At 38.6% G+C, this 15,050-nt stretch overlaps 1 protein-coding gene and 1 long non-coding RNA gene across 6 annotated transcripts in view; one reads left to right on the top strand and one right to left on the bottom strand.

The window, feature by feature from the left end:
- LOC140465092 (uncharacterized) overlaps positions 1-15,050 on the top strand; it is a 959,861-nt gene that overhangs the window by 275,263 nt on the left and 669,548 nt on the right. The gene's annotated exons all lie outside the window — the stretch shown is intronic.
- The window catches only part of LOC140465091 (dyslexia-associated protein KIAA0319-like), a 111,729-nt gene that overhangs the window by 33,569 nt on the left and 63,110 nt on the right, over positions 1-15,050 (bottom strand). For all 5 annotated transcript variants that reach the window (XM_072560964.1, XM_072560963.1, XM_072560959.1 and 2 more), the window contains exons 8-11: positions 14,897-14,989; positions 13,837-13,969; positions 11,370-11,598; positions 2,224-2,347 (exon numbers count right to left, since the gene is read on the bottom strand). In XM_072560964.1, the coding sequence (XP_072417065.1) occupies positions 2,224-2,347; positions 11,370-11,598; positions 13,837-13,969; positions 14,897-14,989 (579 nt within the window). The remainder of the gene's footprint in view (positions 1-2,223; positions 2,348-11,369; positions 11,599-13,836; positions 13,970-14,896; positions 14,990-15,050) is intronic.

Raw genomic sequence — 15,050 nt, 5'->3', positions numbered from 1 at the left:
CCTAACCTACACATCCCTGATCACTATGATCAATTTAGCATGGCCAATCCACCTAAACTGCACATCTTTAGACTGTGACAAGAAACCAAAGCACCCAGAGCAAACCCACGCAGACACAGGGAGCATGTACAAACTCCACAATACAATCGCCAGAGGCTGGAATCGAACCCAGGTCCCTGGCACTGTGAGGCAGCAGGAGGATTTTACTTACTTTTAAATAATTTTATGGCACCCCATTGGAGATGCTATGCTTGGTCTGCTTCTGAAGGTGAATCCAACATATCAAATTGAGTGACATGTACTTTACTGTCAGACCTGTGGTCATATCCTACATGCAAGCTTGGAACAATGATGTACATTGAATGCAAATGGGCACAATTAGACTAAAAATTATTGAATATATCCTCTTATCATCCTTTTAAATGAAGACATATAAATTCTGCTGGAAGTAACAGAGATATCTTTAAGAAGTGGTAATGTCAAGATCAGCTACAGTGTCACTAAATGACATAACACCAGGTTATAGTCCAACAAGTTTAATTGAAAACTAGCATGCTTCCAATTAAACCTGTTGGACTATAACCTGGTGTTGTGTGATTTTTAACTTTGTACACCACAGTCCAACACCAACATCTCCAAATCATGACTAAATGGCATGGCAAGGTTAAAGAGGGAAAACAGCTTGGTCCTGATCTTGCCTCATACTTACATGTCAAGAACTGGGAAATGACATAGAGACCTAGTTTTTGGAAATGAGTTGGACCAAGTGGATCAAATGTAGTGGGCGAATATTTAGGAGACAGTGATAAGATTCAAGATGTTGTTGGAGAGTGACATGCACCAATACAGAGTAAGAAAAATCAATTGGTGGAGAGCAGTCTAAAATCTGGCAAGATCAGAGCTAAGCAGGATTGATTGGAAAATGATGTTGGTGGGAAAAACAGTGACTGTTTTCAGCTCTCAAAATTCTAAGCTTTCTCTTTCATAAATCTTCTACAGTTTTACAAGTTGTTTTAGTTGATTTCATAATGTCAAGTGTTTTCAAAGAGATGAGGCATCTCGACAGATCATGTTGCAATTTTTCCAGCCAATGTCTGGTTCTTAAAGATCTCTACCAATGACTTTTGTTTTTCTAATTAGGAAAAAGCATCAAAACATGAACTGGTGAGGAAGTTTTTTTCTGTTGCTTTGCTATTATAGTTTGTAAATGTCATTGAAACAAGCAAAAAGTTAATTAGGTTAAATGTTGTGTTCACACCCCATGTGTTCTTCAGGCATTGAAGCAAACTGGATCTCTATGCTTGCACGCTACCTCACAGACTGACAAACCTTCAGTGTACAACTAGTAGAAGCTTGTAATTGTATGATAAAGACATTGACTTGACACTAGTTTGAAAGTTGAACCAGACACATACAGCTGGAGGAAATTTTCCCAAACACAATCTTGGAACACTTGCCCCTCAGTGTCCTTACACAACCAGTATTCCAGTCTATATTCGGATAATTGAAGTCTCCCATTAAAACTACTGTTGGCATATTATTGTAATTTCCTTGCAGGTTTATTCCTCTGTATCCTCTGTTCAGTTTATGGTCTTTCGAGTCACCAAGTAATGCAATTGTATCCTTTATATTCTATAACTCTAGCCAAATTGTCTCTATCCTTGAACCCACTGAGATATCTTCCGTCTCACGCACTGCAATGTCCTCCTTAATGAATATTGCTACCCCTCCTCCTATACTTCCTTATTTCCTTAACAACTTCCATTCATGAATATTTAACACCCAGTCTTGCCCTTCTTTGAGCCCGATCTCCATCACTGATATATTATCATCATTGCACATGGCAATCTGCATCTGTAACTTCTCAACCTTATTTACCAAATACATTTACATATATGCAGGTTAACTCTTCATCTCCTACTTCAACGTCACCTATTAACGTACTATTTTCAATGTTAGTGTCAGCTGCATTCTTAAGTATTTTGCGAGCTCTGGTATCCTCCTCTACTATTCTTCCCTGGCTACTACACCACTGCATTTTCATCTATTTCTCACCAGGGCAACACTTCAGGACACTAACCAGCAAAATTCCTCAAAGGTGCAAGAATTCAACATGCAAACAAATATTTCTGAACAAATTTTGGTTTCAGAGTTTTGGGGCAAAGCTGCCTTTCAATGGGCATTTGTTGCAGGTGAGCTATTCGTTTTCAGTTGGATACTCACCAGGCTGGACGATGACCGTCACCTCAGTTGAGGACTGCTGCCCAGCAGAGTCTGTAACGGTGAGCTGGAATGTATAATCCCCTTCCTGCATCGCAGACAACTGGAGGTAAGGAGTCCGCACACCCTGCACAAAAGAATTACAGTTTACAATCGCAGGTTATGAAGAACAGCAGCAAAGCTCAGGACAGCTTTACTCAATCAATGCTGAAATGAAGGCACAAGAGTAATCATAAAATTATAAGTATTAGTTAGATCAAAATGAAGAGAATCACTTGCAGTTTTAATCCACTTTCATGTAATAAATATATAATAAAGATTCACCAAGATGATGAGAAACTATATACAATAAAATCAAATTTGTACAGCACGCGAGCAGAACATTGATCCAAATACATCTGTGCCAGTGTTATGCTCCACACAAGCCATTTCCTACTTTATTTTATCTCATTCCATGAGAATTGTCATCTAGTATTTTCTCTCTCATGTACTTGCCTTAGTTATCTTGAATGCACATATGCTACTTGTCTCAACCACTGCATGCTACGGCAAATGCCATATTCGCACCATTATGAGTGAAGATGTTTCTTATTTGATTTATCAGCAACTATTTTATACTTATGGCACACAGCTTTAAAATTCACAAAGTTGGAAACATCTTACCCATGCTGACCTTTTTGAATTACTTCAGAATTTATAAAGACCTCTATAATGTCACTACTCAGTCATCATTTGACAGTGATATCCTTTCCATTTTTGTGAAGCTTTTTGCACCTTCTCCAGTGTCTCAACATCCTTTTGGTAATATGCAACATTGAGCATTACAAAGAAAGACTTAAGTTTCTGGAATCATCTTTATTAAGGCAAAAAATGTCTGCATGGTGACTAATAAAGGTTTGACAAAATTATAAAAGGTTTAGACATAGTACACAGTGCAGTCAGTGACAAGGAGTCCTCACTTTAAAATTATTGAGAAAAGAGGTTGGGATAAATTGGAGCACAAAATGCTTTGGCGCAGGGAGTTGTTGTACAAGAGTCTCTTCTTGTTAAACTACCAGGTTGTTTTCCTTAACCATACTAGACTAGTTAAACCTTTTAGATCCCACCTTAAAAGGCAAATGGAGGCAGCAAATATATCTTTCACCATGATATTTGTAATGAGGATCCATCATACAACATGATGAGCAGCAGTGCAGATTGCAGTGAGTTTTAAAGAAACCTTTGTAGCCAGGTTTAGGAAGGCTATTTATGCAGATAGCCAGCAGCTGGGAATGCTGAACTTTGAGAACCCTGTAGGATAGAATCTCGTGGAAGGAAGAATCTACAGATGACAGAAAACAATTTAAAATCTGATAAAAGAAGTGTAGCAGTGCAAGTAAGCAAGGAACTCAATGGAACTGGAACACTCCCAGGTAGATACAGGTAACACTACATGGGCAGGTGGTCTGCAGCAGTGGTCCTGAGTCAGAGTTCAGCTAGAGCCTGCAATTGGATTTGAAATCCCTGGAGGGCAAGGTGCAAAGTTTGAAAACATGGTGCAGTTACTGTCTGAGAAATTCAATAAATAACCAGATATTGCCATTGTTGCAGGCATTGCCCAGTGAGGTACCATACATCAAAGGAAAGCAAGGGTCACTGGAGTAATTTTAAGAGTAGGTTTCAGTACCAGGAATTTCACAAGATCAGAGTTAAAGAGCAATTTAGAAACCGAAGCAAACAAAGTCTATTGGAAGAAGAAAGCTAACAGATTATTAAGTCCACAGAACTGTAGGGATTCTATGATTCTATGAAAAGAAAGTAAGAGATCAATTATTTAAATTGTGGTAAAGTCAGGAAGAATTTACTCATTTATTAATTACTGATGCTGAAAATGTGTTGCTGGAAAAGCGAGCAGGTCAGGCAGTATCCAAGGAGCAGGAGAATCGACGTTTCGGGCATGAGCCCTTCTTCAGGAATTTATTAACTAACCTTATAGATGGCAGGGGCCATCCAGGAAAAAAGTGGAAGGCTGAAGTAGTGAAACATTTAGCCAAGTCTATTCAAGAAAACAGAAAGTAACTTATAAAGCTATGAAGAGCAGGAATCATTTGCTAAAGTCATGAACAGAACAGGATTTTCCTTAAAGCCAAAAGCAGCAATATTTATTCATTAATTCTGTTAAAAAAACCACAAATTATTTGATTGGCCATGAGATGACGGGAATCTTCCATCTTACTTGCAGAAGGCAGTAGTTTTCCATTATGGTTAGATGAGCATGGGAAAACCTTTCATTACAGCCCTGTACACAGTAGCAGCTTATTATACTGCAGAATTAAAATCTTTAAAGCAAAAATAATTAAAATATAGCAGAATTAAAATCCTTCAAAATAAAGAAATTAGTAATGATTCTAGGAAGACAAGACAGTAGAAATTATACTGCCAAAAAAATCCACTTTTGGAGATAGATCAAATAAAACGCAATGTTAGCCAACTTGGAGAAACAATCCTTAAGGTACAGAATTGCTTCCAAATTGGATGCTTAATCAGAAGCTGAACAAGTAAACACATTTTTATATTCGATATGGAGTATAGCTGGTAATGTTATGGTTTGCCAAGGCATAAAATAAGCAACAGATCCTTTAGATGAAATTCTACAATTTTTTGACAATTACTTAAACCTCAGAACAAATAAAATTCTTGACCAAGTAGGATTTAACAGAAGAATTCAGTAACCAGGGGAATCAATAGATAATTTCATTGTCAGAATTCATAATGGAATGAACAGCTGTTGGGATTATTGACAAGTTTTGTCAGATAAACAAAAAATTTGACTTTGAAGATGACTGTTCAGATGGTGAGTGAAAAAGTCCTGAAGCAACACAGATCAGTTCCCAAAGAGAAGATCAATCTAATCATAGGAGAGCAGCAGAATCCATTCAGTTCTTAAGGTATCAAAAGTGTTGAGCACATGAGAAGCTAGTACAAGGAATAGGCCATACAGCAGATACTATAGATCATCAATGCTGTACAGCAAGGAAACTTCACAGACACGAGCAATGCCCATCAATTAAAACAGAATGCTTTATTTGTAAAACAATAAGTCAGTTATAAAAAATGTGTAGAGGTAGGACTAATAAAGGTTTGCAGGGTATCAAAGTCAAATAGTTACTCATATACAGAAGTTAATTAGATAGAACAGGCTACATTAGAAAAAAGGCGAAAAGTACCTCAGGAAAATAGGTGATCCAAGCCAAATGTTTGACAAAAAAGTATTTATGTCAATGAGCACCTCATCAGTTTTAACCTTGATATGGGGCAAGCGTCACTATATTATCAAATAATCTACTATGACTGAAAAAATACTATTTACAGTTCACAACAACATGATGCAGAAGGTATAGCTCTAAAGATTAAAGGTGTGCCACAAGCAATGTTGCAACACAAGGCCTGTAGTACACGAAGGTAAAGAACACGTATATACTTTACAATCTAGAATTTTCACTCTTAAACATGAGCACATGATTTGACCTCAATTGTCTTCAAATGGTAGAAGTATTTTAACGAGTTACAATCAAGACAAATAGCCAGGAAACAGCCAATCACACAACAATTGTTCAAGGAAGAGCCAGACATGGAGCCACATGATAGCGAACATGTTAGATGTTAGTTAGATAATGAAACATTAGTCAAGGGACAACATGATAGAAGAACTGGTACAGCCTCCTAGACCCAAGGTAGAGCCCAGAAAGAAGACAAAATTCATTGAGATTTAGCTATGTTGGCATTAGAGAATTGTTTGATATTGTTAACAGGATGAGAATCTGCCACTATGTCGAATTGGCAGAAGTGTCTTCCACTCTGATCATCACTAATAAAAGCTCAGAAAGCAGACGTCAGCAAGGTTTCCAAGGAGACACAAATAATGAAAAATCTAATGAGCAATTAATGAGCCTTCAAATTAATTTATTCATATTGGCAAGCAAGCCTAGGCTTGGGAACAAATGTTATGATTGTTTCAAATCTGAAGTCAGACAATGATAAGGCACAAGTTCAAATGAAAGATTTGCTTTCCTCATCTTCCAAGAAGAATCCTCAGTATCAGTGACAGAAACGATGCCAAGTAAAGGAACAACTCTCCAGTTGTTAGACTGGGAAAGTGAACAAATTGGATTCACTAGTAAAGCAACTACAAAGGGTATATTCAAGCTTCCAAACCAATTAACAGAGAGAAGTACAGCGTTTATGCACTTCAGCACACATTTACCATCATTTGGAAATAAGGATTTGCTCACACAGAAGGTAGGCGAAGGGCTCTTGCCCAAAACGCCAATTCTCCTGCTCCTCAGATGCTGCCTGACCTGTTGTGCTTTTCCAGCACCACACTCTCAGCTCTGCATACAACTCTATGGCAGACACCGCCGAGATTGGGAAAACATCATCCACAGATTTATGGTCCAAAAAAGAAATTGCCTGGCCAAGGGATCAGGATATTATCAAAAAAAGAAAGTTACCTGGTTCAGAAATTCATGATATCGCAAAAATGGAAGTGTCTATTTCAACACAGCAGCCATTTTCTATAATGAAAGATCAAAGATTTTCCAGCAGAAACATTAGAGCAACTGTTTATTTCAACAGGAAAGATGTCCTCGACAAAGGAAATTCAAGGGATCAAAGGGCCTCCAGTTTAAAAAGGACTTTACAAAGCTGTAAAAACTGTACCTTTTTATTTCTCTGTATTTTTAATTGTGGATTGTAATGGGAGAAGGACTGTTTTAAAATCCAAGGATTTTGGAAGAAATTGCTGAGTTTTTAAAAACAAGTTACCAAAACCATTGTAAGTGTGGGTTACATTGTTGCTTTGTTCAACCAGTGGGGAAAATATTCAATGCAGATGGGCTGACACCAAAAAGCATGTGCAAAGTGAAATTCAGCCAGCAAGAAGGTAGCGGATTGTGTGTAAGGGGAGTTTTATAAGGGGTTTAAGAGTTTTAAATATTAGAGTGATTCGTCGGCAGTTCATAGCTGTTAACTTGTAGGTAGAAACTATTTATTAGTAATAAATATTAAGTCTAGTTAAGTGCAGAAACCTGGTCCATGCTTCCTGTTAACCTGGTCTAAACAGATAGGTAAATTGGGGATTTTTTTTGCATGCTTTGATAAAACCTTTAGCTTTTGTGACATACCACAAACAGTAGGCTTGATTTCCAGCATGCTACCCCAGTGAGGCCTGATAAACTTCACACTGAACAGAATCACAGTCAACAGTCTTCAACCAAAGACTTATCAATTTTCCAAGTCCAAAAAATGCATTCTGGAAGAAACTACCAGACCACCTAAATTTGTGTAAGACAGAGACTCGAGGGAATATAAAATAACAATAAATGTAATTAATTACATGAATGTATAAACATTAATAATGGAGAAAAAGAAACGTAGGGCCATTTGTTGTATAAGATGTTGGCTCTGAAAGGGTTAATGGATTAACACTGTTCATTATGATGGTGGCATTACAGATGGGTGAGAAAATAGTTCTCAATTTCACAGGAGATAGACCTATTATCTAAGTGTTCCTCACAGTCTAGAGGCAATGTCTATCATACTGAAAGGGTTAAACATTTTAAGTTAGCAGTGTCTTTTAGTAAAATAAGATAGAAGCAGAGAGAGCAGAACAGGAGATTAGCAGATGTACTCCAGACAGGCAAAAGACAAGGCCAGGGAGTCAATGATAGAAATAAGGAGGCAGCCCAGGCTGTATAACCAGTGAAAAGTAGGAATGGGAAAAAACAATGCCTGATGGTACATACACACGGGAAGAAGAAACTGAAGCCAGGAACATCGATTTAGCATATAAGTTATAAAATTGAGTAATAGTATGTGCATGTGACTACAGGTGTATGTAAAGAGTGAATGCCTGTGACTGTTTAGAGTCTTAGACTGTCTAAGCTTGCCTCTCACTGCATACACTTGAATAAGGATTGGTAACTTGCACCTGAGACTTCTGGTGGCTTATCAAGTCGTTCCACAATATTGAAACATCTTGTACCTCATTACAAACATGCAACAAACTACACCTTGTTTAAGATAAGAGCCTCTTCTCGTTAGGCTATCAAGGCTTGGATGAGTTGGACCAAAGGGTCTGTTTGTGTGTTGTAAATCTCTACGACTCGAAGGGTTTTTTCTCACCCTAGTCAGTTCCTTTAGATACCAATCCAAAACAAAGCCTTTGGGAGTAAATCTACCTGCTGTACCTTTCACCAAGGAGATTATGGTGAGGATATATCATACAATTAAAGTGACTGAGGTATAGGTGATTTCATTTTTAAGTTAAAATGGGGTAAACATTTAAAGGAGACCATGATACAGGGTTATGACACAAGAACAGGGAAGTCACATTAGTTTAAGATCATTCTTAATAAAATCAAAACTGCTGAAATTGATTCTTTCTGTGTTTAAACTTCTATGCCCCAGTCTCTACGTAAGGAGCAAGACAATGTTAAGAAATCATATCTGTGCAATTTACTAAGTTCACATATAAAGATTTTATAAATACAAAGCATATGACTGTTTCCATGCTGTACATCTCTATGACTCTATGCCGGGTGCTGGCAGGTGGGACTAGATTGGGTTGGGATATCTGGTCGGCATGGATGGGTTGGATCGGAGGGTCTGTTTCCATGCTGTACATCTCGATGACTCTATGAGTGGCTTTTACTGAACCAGACTAATAAATTCATCCTATCTAGAAAATTACATTATAAGCCACTTCCCCACATTTCAGCAGCAGCTAAACTTCTCAAGTACTACATCAGTTCTAAATTACTGAATTATACAGCACACTACATCACAGCAGGGGCCCATTCCATCCATCAAATCCTTTCTGCCTCTTTTAAAGAGCTGTTCAGTTAGTCCCAATGCTTCATCTTTCTCCAAATGCCTGTATTTTTTTTCTTTCAAGTATTTATCCAACTCCCTTTTGAAGAGGACTGTAAAATTTGGTACCACCCACCAATCAGACAGTGCACTCCAAATTGTAACTAGTCATGTATAAATGTCACCTCTGGTTCTTTTGCCTGTCATTTTAAGTCAGTGGCCTCTGGTTACTAAACATTAACTATTAGAAATGGTTTATTTTTATTTCCTCTACCAAAGATTACACAGTCTTAACTACCTCAACCTAATCTGGACTTAGCTTTCTGTGTTCCAAAGCAAAGAACTGCAGTGTCTCCATCCTATCCACATAACAGCAATCACTCATCCCGAGAAACACAGAAGAGTACAACACAGGAACAAGCCCACCATGTCTGTGCCAACCACAATTCCATTCTAAACTAATCCCATCTGCCTGCACATGGCCTGCATTCCTCTATTCTTTACCTGTTCCCGTGACTGTGTAAATGTCTCTGAAACATTGCTATCACACCTGCTACTGCCACCTTCCCTAGCAGCATGTTCCAGGCACCTATCACACTCTGCATGAAACAAAACTTATCTCACATATCTCCCTTAAACTTTCCCCTCTCACCTTAAACCTAATATTTGACACTTCTACCCTGTGAAAAAAAGACTCTAACTATTCACCCATGTTTCTCACAATTCAGCAATTCTCATCTGTACAACTTAAGAAGACGCTGTATTCTTCCCAAAGTGTCCTACCCCAGAATTGGACTCATTACCCAAAGTTAAACTTGTGTTTTAGCATGGCATCCTGTACTGTACTCTGTGGTTTGATTTATAAAGCTAGGATCCCATAAACTTCATGTACTGATTTTTAACTTTTCCTGCTACATTCAAAGATGTGGGCACAAGACCAAACCACCATCTCACCCCACCCCCAAGACGCCCAGCACCATTCTCTCTCTTTCTCCCTGCATCTGCTTTAGCTGCACACTAATTTGATTAAATTATCGTTCCGCGTTTTTCCTATGAAAATGCATGACCTCACACTATTCTGCATTGAATTTTGTCTGCTGTCTGTTGATCCAACCTCTGATCTTTTGACTTCTATTAGTATCCTCTGCATTGCTTGCTATATTGCTAAGTGCAGCTGAATTGTCTGTTCCAAGTTCTTATGCTTCATGGCACCTGCAAGTTTCAAAAGCAAGCCTTGTATCTCCCAAATCCAAGTCTAAGTTCAATAATATACATTAAAATGCAGTTGTCTTGCAGTACCAAACCGCACAGAACAGCACTGGGATTTATCTCCCTCCATCCAAAAAGTACAGCCAGCTGCTCATCAAAACACTTTCTTTCCATTGTTTAGCCAGTGCCCCTTTATCTCATAGCTTCAATTCTGCGAGGAAGCTGAGAAAGTATTTTGGAACTGCAGTTGTGCAGGTATGCTCTAAATTCAAGTACTTGCTTTATTTTAATTTTATATGATATAGCACTTGAATGGTTAGAGATGTTAATCTTAAAAAAATGATCATTTTTCATTAGTAATTCAGCAATTAGTAATCAGTATTAGGTGAAGCAAATTTGTGGGTGGAAGTAACAGTTGAGATACACGTCCAGCATCAAAAACAAATACAAAATAGGCATTATGTTTTGAATATGATCAGATACAGAGACACTCAAGAAATTGGGCTTTCAGCTCCATTGACAAAGCAAAGCAATCAGTGTGTAATAGCAATGGCCAATGGCCCACTATGTTATTTTGAGGCTAGAAGAAGCTGGATTCTGCCCCTTAGTCCACATTAATTTAACTATAAACACTTGTTTTGTCACTGGACTCATGCCAGACCAGACCAAATAAGAGGAAGGTGTGCAGGACACACGCTCTGTCCAGCTTATGACTGAAGGTTGGAGCTGTAAGAGCATTAGGATCCTGATGTTGTATTATGACAGTTGAAGCATCATTCCAATGGACATCCTGAATACTAGGAAATTTCAGACTTATAGTTTGCCAGCCTATCTGAGGGGCATTGGGTGTGAAGACCATAGACTGAAATTGGTCTATGAAAATAAAATTTGACAGAGATGTAAAATGGGTTGCCGATTTGTTAGCACCTGCTTTACCAATCAAAATCCAACCTATTAACTCCATTTTCCACATTGGATAGTTAATCTGTCTTTGCTTTGCCTCATCCTTAACTGGTCCTTCAGCCTAATTTAAGTTCATACAAAATGATTGTCATGTTCCTGGCACGTTGCAAAACAGGAATTGGACTGACCTGCATTTCAACCACCTTGCCCTTGCTGTTCGGACTGAGTGACCACTCATAGTTCACAATCTGATAATCATCGTTGCTCTGGTTTCCGTTCAGTGTAATGCTATTACAGGGCAGGGTTATTGCCTGATTCGGGCCAGCGTTTGCTATGGGTGGATAATCCACAGGTCTGCTGACAATCACCATAGCAGTTGTCGAGTTCTCAATCCCATCTGAATCAAGCACAGTGAGTCTGGAAATCAATTTTTGCAGAGGTTACATCTTACGCTCTCTCGTCTTTTCCATTTATCGATAATTAAATACAGTTAGACACTGTCTCCAAAAGTATCTGCTCTTAATCCTGCCTGTGGAATCTTTCTGTGCATAAATCTACACTGGTGTCCTCCATTGACTACTATTGCACTTCAAAAGCAATTCACTGACTGTAAAGTAATATAAAGATGCAATATAAACACAAGTTATTTCCTAAATGGGCAAATATGTTGTAATATATTTTGATGAATTTGCCATTCTCTCACACAGATGCACAATTTTGGGAAACAACAAATCAGTTGGCTTCAAAATCATCGCCTCTTGTATGTTCAGGATTTGATTTGTTCAATTAAACATACTCCATGCTCTATTCTGAGCCCATTAGCTTTTTCACACAAAAGTAAAGCTCGCCAACAAGGTAGTTGCTCTTTAAGGCACTGAGCATGGGCGGCACGGTGGCACAATGATTAGCACTGCTGCCCCACAGCGCCAGGGACCCGGGTTCAATTCCCGCTTCGGGCAACTGTCTGTTTGGAGTTTGTACATTCTCCCCGTGCCAGCGTGGGTTTCCTCCGGGTGCTTCGGTTTCCTCCCACAGTCCAAAGATGTGCAGGTCAGGTGAATTGGCCATGCTAAATTGCCCGTAGTGTTAGGTAAGGGGTAGATGTAGGGGTATGGGTGGGTTGCGCTTCGGCGTGGCGGTGTGGACTTGTTGGGCCGAAGGGCCTGTTTCCACACTAAGTAATCTAATTTAAAATATTTATATGTTCTTCAAAATGTCAATCTGTCCAAATCCAATATTCCAGCTCTTTCAAAAACAATACAAAGAGCAATAGATGATGGAAATCAGAAACAAAACCAGAAAGTGTTGGAAAACTCAGGTCTGACAGCAACTGTGGAGGGAAAGCAGAGTTACCATTTTGGGTTCAGTGACTCTTCTTCAGAGCGGAGTTCTGTTTTCTCCCCAAAGATGCTGCCAGACATGCTGAGCTTTCTGAACAATTTCTGTTTCAACTTTTCCAATTTGTCTTCTTCGTCTCTCTTTTTGTTTCTTACATTCCCCCTTCCTTTTGTTAATTCTAGGTTCATCAACAATTTCTTCTCACACAGCCTTTCCGCAGATCTTTTCTTCTCTGTATATTACAATTTTCCTTGTACATCTGTCTCTCTTTTTCCTTAACGTCGTACTGTTTTTACTTTTCCTCTTGCACATCACAAAGACAAGAAGGCAGGTCAGAAAAATAACAGTTTTCCTCTCTCTGTAATAGGAGACCCGGGGCATGCACGGTCTTGCTGCTTTCAAGTCAGGATTGGAGAGCCAGCCCTTGGGTGGAAGGATACTGAGAGGTAACAAAATACTGAATACTGAAGTTTGAAGAATTTGGGACCCAGGTTTCAGGTTTGAGGGGGAACCAGGCAGCAGGAGTGGACAGAAACAAGCATTTCCACAGACCAATAGCACAGTTAGAATTGGGGCATTTACTGCTGCATTAACAAAATGTTACAGTAAGTACTTGCATTATTAAAAGTGAGAGTCTATGGATGCATACTTCCAAAATAAGTGTTTAGTGCACCATAAGTTTTCATTAGGCCTCAAGAGCATGGGGATTTGTGGCTACTGAGAGATTTTAAATTCATACAATGAAATGCCAGAAAATGAGACATTCAGTTGATTCTTGACCTTGACATTGGAATTTCCAATCTCTCATTGGGATGCTCACTTTGGAAATTAAATGTAATGTATTAAGGAACATCTATTACAGAATGCACAAAGATACAGACCCCTATGAATTAAAATTTGGGGAAATCTTTATTCAGGATACTGCAAAAGAGGATAACAATTTTGCAGTGCTTTTTGATGACTAATAATTTATTATCAAACTAGGCTAAAAATCACTCAACAGCAGGTTATAGTTAACAAGTTTGTTTAGTAGCACGAGCTTTTGGAGCACTGCTCCTTCATCAGGTACAACCATCTGACAGAAGGAGCAGCATTCTGAAAGGTAGTGCTTCCAAATAAACCTGTTGAACTATAACATGCTGTTGTATGATTTTTAACCTTGCCCACCCCAGTCCAACATCGGCACCTCTCAGTCATTATCAAACTAACCTCTCTCTATATTAACCTCACACACATCAGCAAAGAATCTATAAACAGGTATGAAAGACAACCTACTACAATAAAAAAAAAGTCTCATCAAATAATAGGTTTTATTACCTGAAGGTGTAGTTACCAGTCACGAGGTTAGACAAATGGAGGATGGCAGTGTTTGCTGATGCCTTTTGTTCTCGCAGGGGACCCTTAATCTCCTCCCAGCGATAACTCACAATCCTGTCATCATCCGTACTTTCTGAAGGAAAAGGTGTTCACAGCGTCAATCCCGGTGACCAACTTTGTCAACATAGCTCAAGTAAATTTACCATGGTAACCTCTGACTAAGAATGGTCCAAATATTTGATATCTTTTATAATAAGTACTGTGTTCAATTGAGGATCCAGTAGGAAATAAAAGTGATACCTTTCAATGCAGCTGCCCACAGACAGAAACAGTGTTTGGAAATTTTTAACAAGGCAAATGTTATTTTCTTTTTAAAACATGTTTATACAGTTGCTTAAAGTGCAACAGTGTTCATGAAAAATAGTGTTATGCACCATGTGTGATTTGTGTCAGTTTGATGCCCTCTCACCTGGTAGTCAGGAAGTTAAGTGTTCAGGTCTCACCCCAGCACTTTGATTCCATAACATAGGTGAACATTTTTGTGCAATACTAAGCAAGTGCTGTATTCTCAAAGGAACTGTCTTTCCAATAACATCTTAACAAGGGAGTCTGCTCTCTCAGAAGGACGTAAAGGAGTCTACAGCCCTATTCGAAGAGTAGCAGGAGAATTCTTTCTGATGCCCTGGCTAACATTTATCTCTCAATTCACAAAAAAAAAGGATTATTTAGGTATTTATCTCACTGGTATGTGCAGGATCTTAACGTTTGCAGATTGACTGCTCTATTTTCTATGTGACAACAGGGACAGTACTTCAAAAGTACTTTACCAGCTAGAAATCATTTTGGGACATCCTAAATGGAGGCTCTATATAAATGCAAGCTCTTTCCTTCAGTGGCACAATGAGGTAACATAACACTGAAACACAAAGCCTGTGCACTGTCATTATAATGACTGTGACATACCCTGAAGGAGATTAGATTGCCCGACAATCATTCAGTAAGATAATGGCGCCTTAATTTTTTTGACATATAGTTTTGTTTTGATAGTAATGTTACTTACGACTGCCATCAATAAATGTTGAGGTTGTAGGCAGGGAAACTTCTTGTATCCATGGTGAGGCGATAGCTACTGGTGCTTGATTGATGCGAGGAGCTTTGGGGAAGATATGTCGCACATTAACAGGCATTTCAGATTGCTTGCGCTGTTTATATTA

Source organism: Chiloscyllium punctatum, chromosome 41 (genome assembly GCF_047496795.1).
Source record: "Chiloscyllium punctatum isolate Juve2018m chromosome 41, sChiPun1.3, whole genome shotgun sequence".
Classification (NCBI taxonomy): domain Eukaryota; kingdom Metazoa; phylum Chordata; class Chondrichthyes; order Orectolobiformes; family Hemiscylliidae; genus Chiloscyllium; species Chiloscyllium punctatum.
Note: the sequence above shows the minus strand (reverse complement) of the source record. Positions and strands in the feature narration are given on the sequence as shown.